The following is a 15980-nucleotide window of genomic DNA, read 5'->3' as shown; positions in this document are numbered from 1 at the left end:
CAACGCTGATTTTGTTAGATAACGTTTGAACTTATCTAATTCATCTGAAATATGAATCATATAAAATTAAATGGAGTCATATGTTGAATTTTGGTTACAAAAAAATACCAGATTTCCCATGGCCACATATTTATGTATATGCATTAAATGGAGAAATTCGCAGCGTTTACAGGCTAACTACCCAAATCCTCCATTTCATTAAATGCGTACGCCTTAGTACTTGTGAATTGACATTCATTGTCTGAAATCAGAGCCATCTTTGTTACTTTAAACTGTTCTATTTTGGCAGTTGGTAGTATCAAATTAATTACTATTCGAGTAAATTATTATTCATTTATTTTGTAAACAAATCCACTCATTTCACTTTTTTAAAAAATGAAACAAACGTGTCCAACTCCATGGGATTTATTATTCATGCTTTGATTCGATTATTTCGGAGGTAATGATTGGAGTAATTCGGACTGTGTTTGTACATAGGTATGTTGATTCTCTATAGTTCGATTTTTATTCAAAGTTTCGATATTTCATATGTTTCCGAATAATTACATCCTTTTTTACTAGAAAAATTCAAATGTTTATTTACTACGTTTTACACGGAAATAAAACCGGATTAGAGAGAATTTAGTGGGACACAAGTCCTTGAGTGGTTGATGGATCAGTGGTCATTTTATTATTTATTATTTGACAAGTGAGTTTTGTCTGGAAAAAAAGATAAATAATTAAGAACAGAACTGTCGGTAGAATAGGTTGTGGGCAGGTAGACCATTCGTGCTGTTTTCTATTTATTTATTTTCAATGAAAAATATAAATAATCAATTATTTAACGTCTAAAATTTCAGATGGATACTCTACTTCGTTAATATTTAGATTTAAGAAAAGATTTAAGTTTCATCTATAAAAGAAAAGTATAAATTTTTATCATTAATAAATTTGGATTGAACTCGTTTTGGAATCAGAGGGAGGGTTAGCCACAATCTTTTAAAGCTAATTTGAAATTTGGACTGTTCAATCACTATCGTACACCTAAATGAATCTTTTTCACACCGATCGGTGTATTGTCGCATTCACGGGAAAGTGTGAAATTTGAGGCCGATCGTACAACGCGACGTCAATCATGGATTAAATTTTTGAGGTCGACTTCAAAGACGCTTCCATTTTTCAACTAAATCCTAAGAAAAATTATGCTGAATATGGGTCAAACACGACTAGTTCCAACCACTATGGAAAAAGTTCTCCATCAAGATTTTAAGCAAAAAATTTATTTTATTTCCCCCCCCTATATTTCAAGTTTCAACTTTTTTCTATAGTGGATATGATAGATTGAATTTCTCGCCATAATTTGAAATTTTATCTTCTCTAATCTCAGACCTTGACTCTATATCAGAAGACACCAACTATTTACCACCTTTGCGAGACAAGTTTCCGGATCACTTGAAACAAAATAGAGGGAAAATTTTGATTCTATCAATATTTAACAGAAGTAGAAGCAGAATATAGAGGGCAAGAAACTGGCACTACTTTTGTTTGGATTTCTTCCGGCTGTCGAGTTTTCTTTGAGCAGCTTCGAATTCTTCTTCACTCGGTCCTGGAACAGCTTCACCTCCGCTGTATTTGTGGGCAAGATTTGAGAACACTGAATCGACCTTGCTTCGCCTCTCGTTTTGCCTTTGAGCAATTATAGCATACAAATCTTCGGAGCTTTTCTTCCACCTGTAAGAGGGTCCAGAAGCGTTTAAAAATCTTTAGTTTGAGATTAACTAATTAACTGAAGGTTCTTGAGGGAGAAGAGAATTGGATTCACTTCTTTCTTTGTCTCGATGGACCTGTAGGTGGTTCGGTTTTGGACACCTGCTTAGCCCATCTCTTACATGCTTTGGTTGATTCTATTTTCCCCACAAATGCATGTGCATGTCAATGAAAGAGCGTTAACTGACATGAAAAAGAGTACTACTTACTTGTTAGGGAAAAAACGAAAGAACAGAAAACTACCTGTGTAAAGTAAATAGACAAAGTGGTAAAGATGAGAAACAAAGTAACGTCAATTATTTGGCAACTTAAATTTCAAGATGTCTATTCTTAGCAACCAAAAAAATATTGACCACAATAGCAAAACTAGCTTTTCTGCACCACTCCGTTAACCATGCAATTTGCAAAACATCATCTCAAATATAGGAAACGGAAATTGTGACAAATCTCACCTGCAGAAATAGCTTCATAGGTTATATCCTTAAATCAGCGAGAATCTAGCTTAGCATCAGAGCAAAGCATGCAGCAAAAAAGCCTACATAACAGAAACAGATAAATAATTAATCGGCAAACACAAACCACGCAGATTAACAATCAGAGGGCAATCCAGCTTCCCAAGTATAGCATACCTGTCCATGTTGCCCTCGGATTCTCTGAACAGCTTAAGCAAATCTTTCTTTTCTGAATCAGCCTCTATAAATTGCCTCAACTCTTCGATATCAGCTTCATAGATCTAAAAGCGATAAATGCACCCAGTTCAATGTGAACAAACAAAAGATGTATCAAATAAAGCTGCAAAACAACAGAGCATGGCATCAACCTTTTTATAAATGGATCGGAAAAATGTCTGCAAATTCTGGATGGCATCTCCTACCAAGTCCTGTTAACGAGCAATTGAGAATTAACATTGAAAGATCAAATAAGGTACCATTGTATGGCATTGAGAGGAAAAGCAATAAACTTTTTGTCCTTTAATTAGAACTAGTTTGTAATGAAGAATCTCTACATATGTGACAATCTAACTATTTCAATCATCCCAAATGAGGAGAATCGGCATAATGGTTCAAAAATCTTGGATGAGGTGCTTCATTAATTCACATTTCAAGTTCCTGTATTAGTCCCTACTCCCTACACTAAACTCCAAACAAAAACCTTAAAAAGTGACTCCACGTAAAGAATAGCATTGAGCTAAAGCTAAAGAGCTTAACATCAGGTTCTCACACTGTTTAAGGTAGTAAAAATCCAAAGCTCAAACGTATGCTCTATTATTTGAAATTCAACACCAAAGAGTAATCCCATTCACATGCGACTGGCAGCATAATATATTTGTTCCACAGAAAAACTTAATGCAGACCACAATATGGCATGAACTTACTAGAGGCTTCAAATGTGTAGACCTTGTTAAATGTCTTAAAACATACTAACATCAATAGATTAACAAATAACTGCAATAAAAGCATGTATGGATCATGGCTCACAGCATCATCAATGCAACCAATCTGGTCATACATTGCCCATTTCTCCTCATCCCCAAGAATTGACATAACCTTTCACAACTGCTGAAATTTTTCCTTGGCCTCCTGCGTAAAGACTCTTGAATATCCAAAATCAGGTATAGGACATAAGACATTCTGTAAGGGAACCATACGCAACACCTTGAAATTATCTATTTACCTCATCATCGGGATTTTTATAAGGATGCGGTCGCAACGCCAACTTGTAATAAGCTTTCTTTATTTCCTGTCAAGATGCAGCTTGATCCACCCCAAGAGTTCAGGAAGCACAAATACACAATTTACCGTTTTCAGCACAAAGTATCGTCAGATGATTAAAAATACCATGCACATGCAGCTTCTGGAGCAAAAACAATACTTTAGAGTACTGGAGATAAAATTGAAGGATAGAACATTTCTAATATCAATACTTCAAGCAAAGACATAACAACCCAAATTTGGTAACATGTCTCAGCACGACCATATATTCATATTACATGATTATTGACCCAGGATATTACAGGTCGTCAACCAGATGATAACGCTAAATGAAGTTCCTTTTTAAGATTTTTTGTCCACGTGTACTCAAAGTGCAATCCAATATTCCATGTTCGCCTAGGTTGAGAATCGTCTTCTTGATATTCTTCAAATATTTATCTGTTTCATCCACGTCTCCCAAATAGTTGCTAATATTGCTCTCTTTAATAATTTTTTTGGGTTTTTTCTGTCCAAATTACCCGAACTAATCATCATAAACGCATTATTTTCTGGCCACACCAGATGAAAACCGACTTCTTCGAAACTTACACCAAACTTTTACCCCTCTTCTGGAAACCTCTATTCATAGAAACGTACAAATTTTAAGAAATGGAAGTCAAATACATTAGGCCTATTCTCAAGGTATGGCAGTACTTCAGATGAGTATATATATATAGTTTATTCAATTTCCTGCCACCCAAATAGATGCTGAGGCCCGAGGCACATTCCTTCGCACACCAGAAGTCCAAAACTGAGAATAAGCGAACATGTGATGCATAAACAGCCTGCAATTGTTAACATATCATACTAGTAGAGTTCCCCGAGTAACTTGCATCACTATGGCCACCATTCGGCATATTAGATTTTACTGCACTTAATTAGATTTTACTGCACTTTGTGTTTATATAATCAGAGTTTTTGAAATTCAAATACAGATTCTACTAATTTTTTCGGTGCTAGTTGTAAGAAAAAAATTAAATAGTTTGTCTTATGAACCAACGAAATTAATGGATTTAATGCTCAACAACTCATAAACAAGGAAAAACGCCACGAACGTGAATGCAAGAAAAATGAAATACAAATTCCAATCCTCGTACAAGCTTTTTGGGTTTGAGGAAGAAGATGCCCGGAGATTTTCCTTGACTTCTTCTTCATCGTAATCTACTTCTTCCGGAGCTTTATCGCCAACCTAGCTTTTCTTTTCTCCCCCATCTCCACCGATTGACAATGTGAGAGGGACAGTGTACAGTAACGTGAATCGAAGGATAAGGATTACGTTCCTGATGTCCCTTGAACGCCGGTAGGACTTGCCCATGATTACAGAAGTCCATAACGAAATTGGGCCAGTCCAGCTCATGGCCCAGAAGACCCATATTTCTAGTGGCCTAGATGGCACAGACCATGAACCAAAAATACCATACTTTAATTGGGCTGTGCTGGCCAATAAAAAGCAAGCCCATGTGTAAAGTGATCCCGGCCATCAAAGCCCATGACCCAATACGAACAATTCAATTGAGCTAGCTCAACCAAGCTCTCGACCCGGCTTCAAGCCCAAATAATTCAGTAAATTGGTTATATATAAAGTTTTTAAAACTATTGGTTCTTCACTTCTTCTTACTCGAAACATTTCAAATTTTAAATTCCCTATTAATACTATTTCATCCTTATTCTCGAGGAATAAATACCAAACAATTGATAGTCGTGTCCTAGCATAGAGCGAAAGAATTGCAAACACCGTATATAAATTTATTTTATAACAATTCAATTATAAGTTTAATTTTTTCTAAACATTTTGTCATACAGTTTGAATTTACTCATTTTAACATTAAATTTATTATAATAATGATAAATATAAAATAAGTGAATTAAATATTTAAATAAATTAGATTAATTGTTGAATGAATAATAATAATACATAATATTTAAATATAAATTTAATAGATAAATATATAAACAAATTAATAAATAAAATAAGTTCGCAAATAAAGTAGCAACCATAATCGGTGATTCGGTGGAAGGGTTTATTGGCTAGCAGAAGGGTCACTCCTTCCACAAGAGAGGCCTTACTCTCACGTGGGCACGCTAGTTAAGTGGACAACCATTGCTTAAGTAAGATGAAAGTAGGGAACTGAAATGATCTGTCCAAACAAGGTTTCCAAACTCATATTCAAATTTAACCTCAATACAACAAAAGGAGAAAGCAGCATTGTCAAATGCTGAGGCATCAGATACAAGCTAGAACAATGAAAACCTAGGAGCGGTAGAAATCGGCTTTCACTGCATCCAAATAAGCTTCTCAAATGTTTAGTAGGAAATCGGTTTAGTGCAGCTCAAAATCTTCTGAACGTACAATATCGTCGTGCTATATCAACAGCCACAGCCGGGACCATTTTTCATATAATTGGTCATTCAACAGAATGCATTCATGAAATTAAACTTCAATATGCCTAATGACTCAATATTGTTTCCTTTACTAAGATCGACCTTCAACAAAGAGTGGAATTTTGTGATTCCTTGATGATTCCTTCATAAAAATAAGCATATCTAAAATCTGAACTACCAGCAGTCTGACAATCAGCTAGCATCAAAATACATCCGAAAAGGCTCAACTTCAAGTCTTCCATGTCCATTTCACTACCAACACTTCCTAAAAGGTAAAGACTCTATCTATATCACATTATATGTGGAAACGAAGAACACCTAATATAATCATTTTTACATATTTACTCTTAAAATTTGTGCGTTTATGTGTTACTGTGCAATTATTAATTGATTTGATATAATTAATAGTCATTTTTACAAGTTTAATGTCGTACTAAACCTGCATAAGGTTGAATGCTTCGTGGAAGCTTGAACATAAGTACATTTTAGCTGGAATGACCCTGTCTCAGACAATAACAGTACGTCTAAATTCTACTTGAGCGGTGAGGAAAAGATGTCGGAATAACCACAATATCTAGCTAAAAAGGTCAGAAATGGCTCTCTATTAATTTTTTTTTTCTAACTAAAAAAAGATAGAACAGCAAACGATTTTGTGACATTGTCATCAAACAAGAAATCCAGAGGCCATTCGATGGAGTATGATGAAACCGAAAAAAAATGCAACCACGCAGAAACGCAAAATTATCAGCAACATCAATCATCTACTTCGAACAGTCTACCATAACTAGGCATAAAGAAACTGTATGTATAAATCATTTATAACTAACTTCCAGTAAGTTAACGAACTGAAATCTCATCGGTTAATATTCAAAGAAAGGAACCACTTCAAATTCATCAGAAATCTGAAGCTACAGCAAAAGTCGTTAAATTTATTTATCCAAAACATGATATATCGAACAAAAGGCCCAGACTTAATAGCGGAAAAGAGGTTTAAACAAAGCCACACCGGATAAAAACGATCTGAAGGTTTCTCAATCAGTTTCAACGGGCAGGGAAGATTCCAATTCGAGCCGCTCCAGGGCTTTCTGGTGCGCCCACGTCTCGATCGTGAGATCGGGCTTGGCGTTGAGGCCCACCCCAAGTATGACGATTGTAAGGAAACTAGTGATATAACACGGCAGCTCCCAGTCCTCCCATTTCCTCGATTCCCCAGGTAGCGGTGGCGTGCGGTTTAATAGGTAACCTTTGGGCTGATCCTCGTGGCCTGGGCTGGTCCAACGGCTCGCCCCTCCTCCTCCGCCGCCTCGGGTCCTTAGGGACGAGCTGAGGCGGTATCGAAGAGTGTTTGCAGCGGCAGCGAATGGCTTGGAAGACGTCATTTCGCGAGACAAAGAGAAGGGTTTGGAGAAGCACTCGGGCTTGTTACCAACATGACAGCATAACTACGACGTCGTTGCCAAAGTTGTAAATGACAATCTGGTCCCTTATTTAGTGAAAATAGTGTTACTGCCCCAGCTTTCCAGAAAATGAAAGTGGCCCCACAAATCCAAGATTTTTTTTACGATATATATATTAGTGTATCGAGTGTATATATATATAATATATATTTGTAAATTTGAAATTATTAATATTTTTTTCTTTAATTATAGATATATATGAATTCTATTTTCAACTTAATACGACAAAACATCATAGTCATCTCTTAGCGTCTTGATCGCAGTTTGATTTTTCGATCTATTAGTCTTGAAAATCTATGTATCCTCTTCTGTATATTTAAGATGCTGCTCCCATAGATATAACATTATGTCTCATAGATTCAGAAGGTGCCTATCACAGTGCATCATTTTTTTAGCATATCACTTATTTCTTATTGTTTATTTTCCTATTGGTTATCGTCTCTGCCATGTGGTATCATTTCATTTTCATTCAAAAATAAATTATATTCCTATTTTATTATATTTTCCAAAAACCTTGGGAAAGTCAGCAGAATGTTTGTGCTGAAAAACACTACAACTCGAAATGCTACTACTTTGTAAATGAAAACATCATATGTTCAAATTTAAAAATTATGAAGTATATTAATATTTATGGGTACGAATTCCGTTAAAGATTTTATCCATTAGCATCCATTGATTTTCCAGTATGATGATGATGATGATAAGCCTAAACTTTGTACAGTATGTGGGCTTCTGATGATTGCCGGTACTCGCTTTTACAGTAGCAGAATTTCGAGTTGCAGTGTTTTCCAGCCAGCACGAACATTGTGCTGACCTTCCCAAGGTTTTTATGGATCCAGATTCTATTAATGCTAAGTATAACTCTTTTATTCTATCACAGAGTCCAACACGTGAGGATGAGGAGTGCTTAAAATGCTACCAAATATGCGACAGCTTCACATACTGTCCCAAAGAAATTGAATACCGAAATGCTAGTCTTCATCCATGATGTGCTTTTCCGAATAAGATGGAAACCAAGTACACAGAAGCCACCGCGGCTGCCCGTAAAGCCCCACACACAGGAAAATCAGTGCTGTATGTAGTGCATGTGGAGAACAAAAAAATGGCATCCTCTTCATATGCCAACACAACAGTGAAATTACTGGCTTCATAAGGATTGTGCTTCACTTCCGCCGGTTGCAACGCATGCCTTCCATTGGTGAAGATCTGCCTCTAAAGCTTGGTGTTTATACTTGTCAACCTTGCAAATTTGGTGCTCATATAAAATACATTGAGACGATCTCTGAATCAATTTTGTGTGACGGATATTCTATTTGGGTCACCATGAAAAAAATATATTATTTTTTATGCCAAAAATATTACTTTTTATTGTAAATATAGACATAATTGACTCGTCTCACGAATATAATCCGTGAGATCATCTCACAACAAATATACTCAAAAATATTAGATATTAATCATTGTTTAAATTAAATCAATATCATCATTGTGATTCTCTTCATCTTCGAATACAAAACTATCCTCGTTAAGTTTTTTTACTCTAAATCGTAAATGAAGATAAAATTTGATGTATTAAAACAAGCCAACAAATCACATTTTTTGTTAGACTTTGATTTATGACAAATAAAAAAACTACTTTTCAATTTTAAATTATATTTTAAATTTAAATTAAAAGACCAAAAAAATAAAATAATTAAAATAAAAGCTCTTTACCACCAAGGCTGGCTAACCCTTTTTCTAGGCGGTCGGCCGTAGCGCAGCCGATTTTAGAACAATGCACGATATATATGTTAATTAACCAAGAGATCTATTTTCAGTGTTTTTTCACACGAGATGTTCGCGCAAACATTTGAATAAAAAACTAATCATGTGAGGTCCATCAATTATTTTTTGAGTGAGTCTCATGTGAGACCGTCTCACGGATTTTATTCTGTGAGACGGATCAACCCTACTCATATTCACAATAAAAAGTAATACTCTTAACATAAAAAGTAATACTTTTTCATGGATGACCCAAATAAGAGATTCGTCTCACAAATACGACCCGTGAGACCATCTCAGACAAGTTTTTACCTTATTTTTTTTATACAATATGTTTGGCCACATAGGGAATAGCAATCCCAATGTAGCATAGAATCATCTAGAAACAGCAAGTCTAGTGGGTTTAATGGGTTATACAGTTAATGGCTTCGCCTACAATAATCAACTCTAAGGGTTATAAACTATTTCTTAAATTTTGCCACCAAGATTTCTAACACGAAATTATGAAGCATGACACAGCCATATCTAAGAATGCTGAAGCATACATTTCCAGAACAATGACCTGATAATTCACGAAGCACACATCGCTCACTGCTTAAGGCATTTCCGCTATTTTGCAATAATAGACAAGAAGGCTGGTAATGTCATTAGCTTCATCCAACATCATAAATTAGTTAAGATTCTTGTTTTACATTATGAATCAATCAACCTTCGTTAATATGACATGTATTAAGATGGAACAACACGTTTAGCTTAGATTAGCAACATATCAATATGTTTAACGACTTAATCTTCTTATATATAGACTCAAATGAGGATTTCCAGACATGGAACTCACGGCTCCCTAATGAGAAGACCTCTCTGATTGCTAAGATATATGCTATATACAGGCCGAGCTACCCGAAAAACTCTAGCCTTCCTTCAGAGCTCCATTTTCAGCTGACTCGAGTGCAGAGAAGCTATGACAACATAAGAGTTAGTTCCACGTAACAAGACATAACACTGTCGTTGACTGTGACGAGGACCCACAGCCAATGTAAGGAAGCAAGCAAAGACACTCTGCCTAACTTAAATTCTCTTACATGCGAATTTTACTTCAAATGTAACTCTGTACGATTTTATTTTGGGGAAAAGGTTATATGTCTTGGAAGTGGAAACAAATCGTTTTCATCTCATCTTTAATTTCTTTCTCCAAAACATATTCCATCCCATTAAACACACTTTCCTACACAATCATCACTCTTTTCATTTCAGCTTTTTCAGTACTTAAAAACAACATAATTATCACATTTCTCAATTCATTTCCTGAATCAAACATTGTCGAGAAACGCCCAAAATAAAAACCGAATGATGACTTAAGTTTCGCACTCTAAGCTACATTAAGCTGCCATCCTCTCCAAAATCCAGAGTCCCTTGATACGGATTGCTTTTGATTCAAAGGCCAAATTATTTCACTTAAAAATAACAAAGTATGTCATTATTAATTATAGACTTAGAGTACCTGAATTTGATGAAGAATCAAAGCTTAAAAGTGGATTTTCTGTAGTAATGAAGTTAGAGTTGTCTTCTTCTCTTCCCCAGATGGGCTGCTGAAGCCCCTCAAAGTGCCACAACTGTTGATATTGCTGCCTGCTCCCACTTATTTGGCCTTCGGGCCACATTGATGCAGTAAACATGCTTTGGTAATTATTATCAACTGCTGGTTCACTCTACATGAACAATTTTGTCAGACAGAAAAAAATTTTGAAGTCTTGTTTATATACAAAGAGATGATATAATTATTGTGATTTGCAAATGGTTCTCTCATTTTGATATTATTTTATCAGTGATATCTGTTTTAGAGGTAATATCTACTTACTTCTTCAGCCAAGAAGGCATCGAGATTGATATCGCTTCTCGGGTTAACGGCAGCAAGTCTCATGGATAAAAACTGGTGTCAAAAGAAACATTTTTGATTAGCTGAAAATGGGCAGGAAACAAAGGTGACAAGGAATCGACGACAAAAAGGAACAAACTGCTCAAGTAACTAATTTTTTATTAGCTAAATGGTCGTTTAACAAGGACCGAACACAAAAACAGATATCTAAAAGATAAATCGAAGATATGGGGACTGTTTTCTACACCATTTTTCAGTCTTCAGGAGACAGAAGAATAGGTGGTGGGGGTGTTTTATTTACATGTATTCCACCAGATATAAGTCAAATTCAGAATAACTCATAAGAGGTGAGAGTGCACCAAGTCAGACCTCCACTTGCCGTTGAAGTGCTTGCACATGGTTTATTATCTCATCCAGTACCATTGCAGTCCCTGAAATCTGTAGAGCACACAAAATGAGCTTCAAAGGCTCACTCTGAAGGGTTGATGATATTGTATCAACCAAAGAGGAATCAGATATTTTCACACGTTCGACTAACATTCACAGAGTACTAACTGACCAAAAAAAAAAGAATGGCCCGTTATAGCTGAAAATAGGCTCGTGCAAATTTTTTTTTATTTAAAAGAGTATGAGACCGTTCGCCATTCCTCAGAGACCCATGATTAGAGACTGTTGTAACGAAAGAAATTATGTGTCAATATTCTCCTGAACATGTTATAACACAGTAAAGTTAATTAAGGCAGCTGACTATAACCAAATAACAATAGTTTAAAAATTTTCAAAGCCTATAATTGGAAATATTCAAGTGTGATCCTTGTCTGCAGGAGATTCATCTTAAAGCATATAACTATTGGCTGCATCTCCACGAACTTAAGCTTTCGGGACAAGCGTGGTTTTAAAATGGTATCAGATGTATGGGGTCGCAAGATTGAAACCTCCAGGGCGCAAAAACTCCCATATATTTCTTAAGAAGGAATTGGATAGCTTTTGCTGCTGGTATTTAACTGACTTTCGCGTATACATCTTGGATATCGCTTCCGAGTATATATTCCTTTATTCCTGCCTTACAAGTGTGGGGGTGTGTCAAAGGGTAAAATTACTGATTGTACCACCTCACATAAGCTCGAACTTTTTAGACAAGGTTTCAACAATGAAAATAAATTGTCATCGCGGTATATTAATCTGACATGAATATTTGGTTTTTCATTTCAATGTACCTTGAAGTTTCCCTACTTTCTTCAAAAAATTATAAATTGCCACTGAAGTCAACGTACACTTTTGAGACCACTAAAAAATATTTGAAAGGAAACAAGTATGATGAAGAGAGATTCTGAGGTAGAAAACTACAAAAAGCTGACATTAAAGAAAACCACCAAACAATTGTCCTTTGATAAAATTTGATTTTCCAAAATTTTCCCATTAAACTACCAACAGAAAGCAATCAATAATCACAACTCCAGTATTCAATACCTAACTCCTACAATCACTTCTCCCTAGCTAATGTAATAAATCCAAATCATAAAATCAAACGTGGAATATTCGTGCCTTTTTTGTCTGGGATCACAAAAGAAATAGTCCAAAGTGTGAACCATATAATCTGATTGATGCAATACCATTTAGTGAAAATGAGGTGATGTGAAGCAGCAAATGACAACAATGTCCTTAGAATGACAGGTAACGACCCAACGCAAAGGGCCAAAAGGTGAAACCGAAATGTAAGAATCATGAGAGAGACAATTCAACAGGGGCAGCCCCTTTCTTGGTTCAAATCCCATCAGCTTTTTCTTCCTATTCCCCCATTAAAAAGTTGACAGCGACACCCTAATGGTGGTAATCAATTCACAGACTGATCCTTTTTCATTTTTTTTTTTTGCTTTTTGGTATACAAAATTATGAAATGCATAAAACCCGAATATATGAAAGACAATTTTACATTTAGTTTAATATCTAATTAGGTTACCCGGATGTGGGAATAAAACCACCTGATTTTACCATACCGGAATTAATCCAACCAGATTCAACTGGACTAGTTTAGATTTTCAGGTTTTCGGGCTCCCCGCGGACAGCCTTGTAAGTCCAGAAGGATTTGTATTTAAGGAGACGACTCAACAAATTTGGAAGACGAGACTACAAGTTTGTGAAAAATTATAGATTAAATTTAAAATATGTTTTGGTCCGTGGGAGAGATTAATCTCTCGGCTCCACCTCCGTTCATAATGGGTTCGCCAGTGCAAACTAATGCATGCCTTCTACTTTATAAATGTTGCATCTTTTAATTGTTATGTAGCACTAAGATCCGAATGAATTACTAATAATAGGGAAACAACTGCCTTTCTGCCAACCAATCAGGCACCAGAAAATGACAGCTAACCTTGTTGCATCCTGGGACCAGCTCCTGTAATAGTTTCATTCTGGCGTTAATCTTCTCTCTCCTTGCCTGTATAAAAAACCCGTTATTCGATCAACAACCTAACCGCATTTTAAGCTGCTAATCAAATATTATAAAACGTAATTATTATGAGATTAAGAGTGCTACCCTTTCGGCTAAGCTATGGCTATCTGTGGCTTGACCACGGCGAGCTCTAACATGGATGTACGGCAGCTTATCTCCACTGCCATCAGAAATATCGTTCGGCGCCACTTTTTTGCTCTTTTTATTCGTTTCATTAACCTGAAAGAAATGCAGAAATGTATTTTTAGGGAAAAAAAAATTATAAGATAACGAAATTTTCATTAGATGGTTGAAGCATTCCCAGAAAGGAACATCCATGCAAATCACGGTCGGGGGTTCGAAATCACCTTTCTCTCCTTCTCCTTCCGCTTCAGGCTCTTGGGACTCTGATTTGAAGTTGCGGGCTTAGATGAATTAAGGTGCGAATCTGACTCTAGTGGCTCTTGCTTCACCACATCTGGCTTCATGGAGCAAGAACCTGACACCACACAGTTACCCTCCGGCGAGTTGCAAGCCGTAGCAAAAACTGAAAACTTGGAAGCTCGGTCGATAAGGGCAGTATTGGAAGGAAAAATAGGCGGCGGAGTCTTTGCCTGAAAATCTTCGTTCACCAAGAGTTCCACCGCCTGTGGCGGCGGAAGTTCGAGAAGCGCCGTAAAAGAGCTCCCGCCGGTCTCCGATGGAGTTTGAGTGGATATTACGTCGTGGGCTTGCAAAAATCCGAAGCCCATTTCTTCGGGATTTGACCCGCGTATTCCGGATCTAAATGGCAGCTGGGTTTCTCCTACTTGCGGTTCCATAATTGAAAAAAAAATCACTAATTGAATCAGGTATGACAAACAATTTCTCTGAAACCCGAAATTTTGAAAATCCAGAGCTTGGTCTCGCGAAAGAGAGAAAATAAACTCTAAATTGAGTAAAAGTAAGCAGACAATGAATGTACTAGGGATCTTTAACTCAGTTCCACCATAACTTCAGTAAATTTTCGAGTATCGAGAACTGAAATTCCAGAATTAGAAATACCCTCAATAAATCTTGAAAAAACCAGATTCCAATCAAGAAAAATTAACCCACAAAACGACAACTCATTAAATTGAAGTTTTTCTCCTCAAAAAGTTATTTTAAAAAAAAAAACATGCACACACCAGATATTTGATACATTTTCCGACCAGGAAAAAGAAAGTGCAAACTCCAAAGGTTTCGAAAAAGTGGAAGTACTTGAAATGTCTCAGGGGAAGGAAAAAGCAGGTAAGTCGAGCTCTGTGTGCTTTAAAAGTTCTGCGTTAAAAGCTTAAACGTCAATGGCGAGCATTGGTCAAAATCCATTCTTCTGGTTTCTATCGCTCGCGCGTTGAGCTGTTGAGTGTAAAATTCATCAGCTTCCTTTTTTCACTATATATTATAGAAACCCCCCAGCTGTGCTGTGAAAGCTTCGTTGCTTCGGTCCCAACCAAATTCACTTACTCTGCTGTAACAAATTATTATTAATTATTTTAAATATAATTATCGACCTTTACTTAAAATAATACGTTTATTTTAGATAAAACAAAACCGACTCGATCAGACACACCAAATTTAATTTATCTAAATAATTGAAGTAACATATATTATACAAACAAATGCGTTCCATTATTGCCCTTAGATAGTAAATTAAGTTAACGTTTGATTAATGATTATGAGTTCAATTCAACAATTTTTAAACTAGCATGTCGTACCGAGTTTGCTCAGGACGGTGTTATCATGGTTTTCAAACTCATGCATTAGCTCATGGATTTACACCAAAAAGATTGCAGTTACTGATTTTATCGTCGTCTCAGAGAAAAAATGTCTTAGACTCTCATGTAATAATTCAAATTATATTTATCTCAACTCTTGTATTTAAGACCAAGTGTAAATCCAATTATTTTATGATTCTTTTACTTCGTAACCATAGAATTAGTACGACATTTGCGCTTCGCGTGGTTAAAGTTCAATCCGAATTGAATACATATTCAATATAAAAATATGAGTATTTCGTAATTTATTTGCTTGCACGATTGCACCTCTAACCGCACTTGCTTATATGCATTATGTTATTTGGATTGTGTTTAGAAAAAAAAAATGATTTTAAATCTTGCAATCTTATATCGAACGACATAATGCACAAATAGACATACTTACAAAAAAAAGGTTATAAAAATCAAAAATCTTAAATTACGTTTCTGTAAAAATAACATGGAAATATACGTCAATGATAATAATTATCATTGATAATTTAAAACTGAACGTGGAATAAATTAAGTACATGAAAAGAGGAAGAGACCTCCCTCAAATAGCGTACGAATTTTTAGAATACGTGAGCGTTTGATTAATGATAATAACTTCAATTTCTCCTATCGACAAATTATTATACATTTCTGTCGTGCTTACTCGGTCTAGTTTATTGGCTGAATTGGTTTGCAAGATATTGTGTTAGTCCAAGATTCACTCAATGTACAACGAAAAATAGTTCAGAGACAACTTACTTTTTTTTTTATCACCCAAACAATAGTAATAATTCTTTCAAAACAAATGGT

General features: G+C 35.7%; 2 protein-coding genes and 1 pseudogene across 4 annotated transcripts; all 3 read right to left on the bottom strand.

Annotated features, from left to right (window-relative positions):
* Positions 1-1272: 1272 nt before the first annotated feature.
* Positions 1273-3516, bottom strand: LOC140831870 (chaperone protein dnaJ 6-like; annotated as a pseudogene).
* A 3200-nt stretch (positions 3517-6716) lies between these two features.
* Positions 6717-7328, bottom strand: LOC140832219 (uncharacterized). The gene has a single exon (XM_073196115.1). The coding sequence runs from the start codon at positions 7256-7258 to the stop codon at positions 6911-6913; it is 348 nt and encodes a 115-aa protein (XP_073052216.1). The 5' UTR covers positions 7259-7328; the 3' UTR covers positions 6717-6910.
* A 2394-nt stretch (positions 7329-9722) lies between these two features.
* Positions 9723-14833, bottom strand: LOC140832218 (transcription factor bHLH48-like). 3 transcript variants are annotated; one of them, XM_073196114.1, is made up of 8 exons: positions 14644-14833; positions 13773-14209; positions 13510-13644; positions 13345-13410; positions 11343-11411; positions 10956-11027; positions 10599-10806; positions 9723-10056 (listed from the first exon to the last, which is right to left on the bottom strand). In XM_073196114.1, the coding sequence occupies exons 2-8, from the start codon at positions 14154-14156 to the stop codon at positions 10019-10021; spliced, it is 972 nt and encodes a 323-aa protein (XP_073052215.1). In that variant the 5' UTR covers positions 14157-14209; positions 14644-14833; the 3' UTR covers positions 9723-10018. The 3 variants fall into 3 exon arrangements, with proteins under 3 accessions (XP_073052215.1, XP_073052214.1, XP_073052213.1); XM_073196113.1 differs by having other exon boundaries at positions 13773-14212; positions 14644-14823; XM_073196112.1 differs by having other exon boundaries at positions 13773-14826.
* Positions 14834-15980: the final 1147 nt, after the last annotated feature.

The sequence above is a fragment of the Primulina eburnea genome, chromosome 5, assembly GCF_022965805.1.
Source record: "Primulina eburnea isolate SZY01 chromosome 5, ASM2296580v1, whole genome shotgun sequence".
Classification (NCBI taxonomy): Eukaryota; Viridiplantae; Streptophyta; class Magnoliopsida; order Lamiales; family Gesneriaceae; genus Primulina; species Primulina eburnea.
The sequence above is the reverse complement of the archived record's forward strand: the minus strand, read 5'-3'. Positions and strand labels throughout refer to the sequence as shown.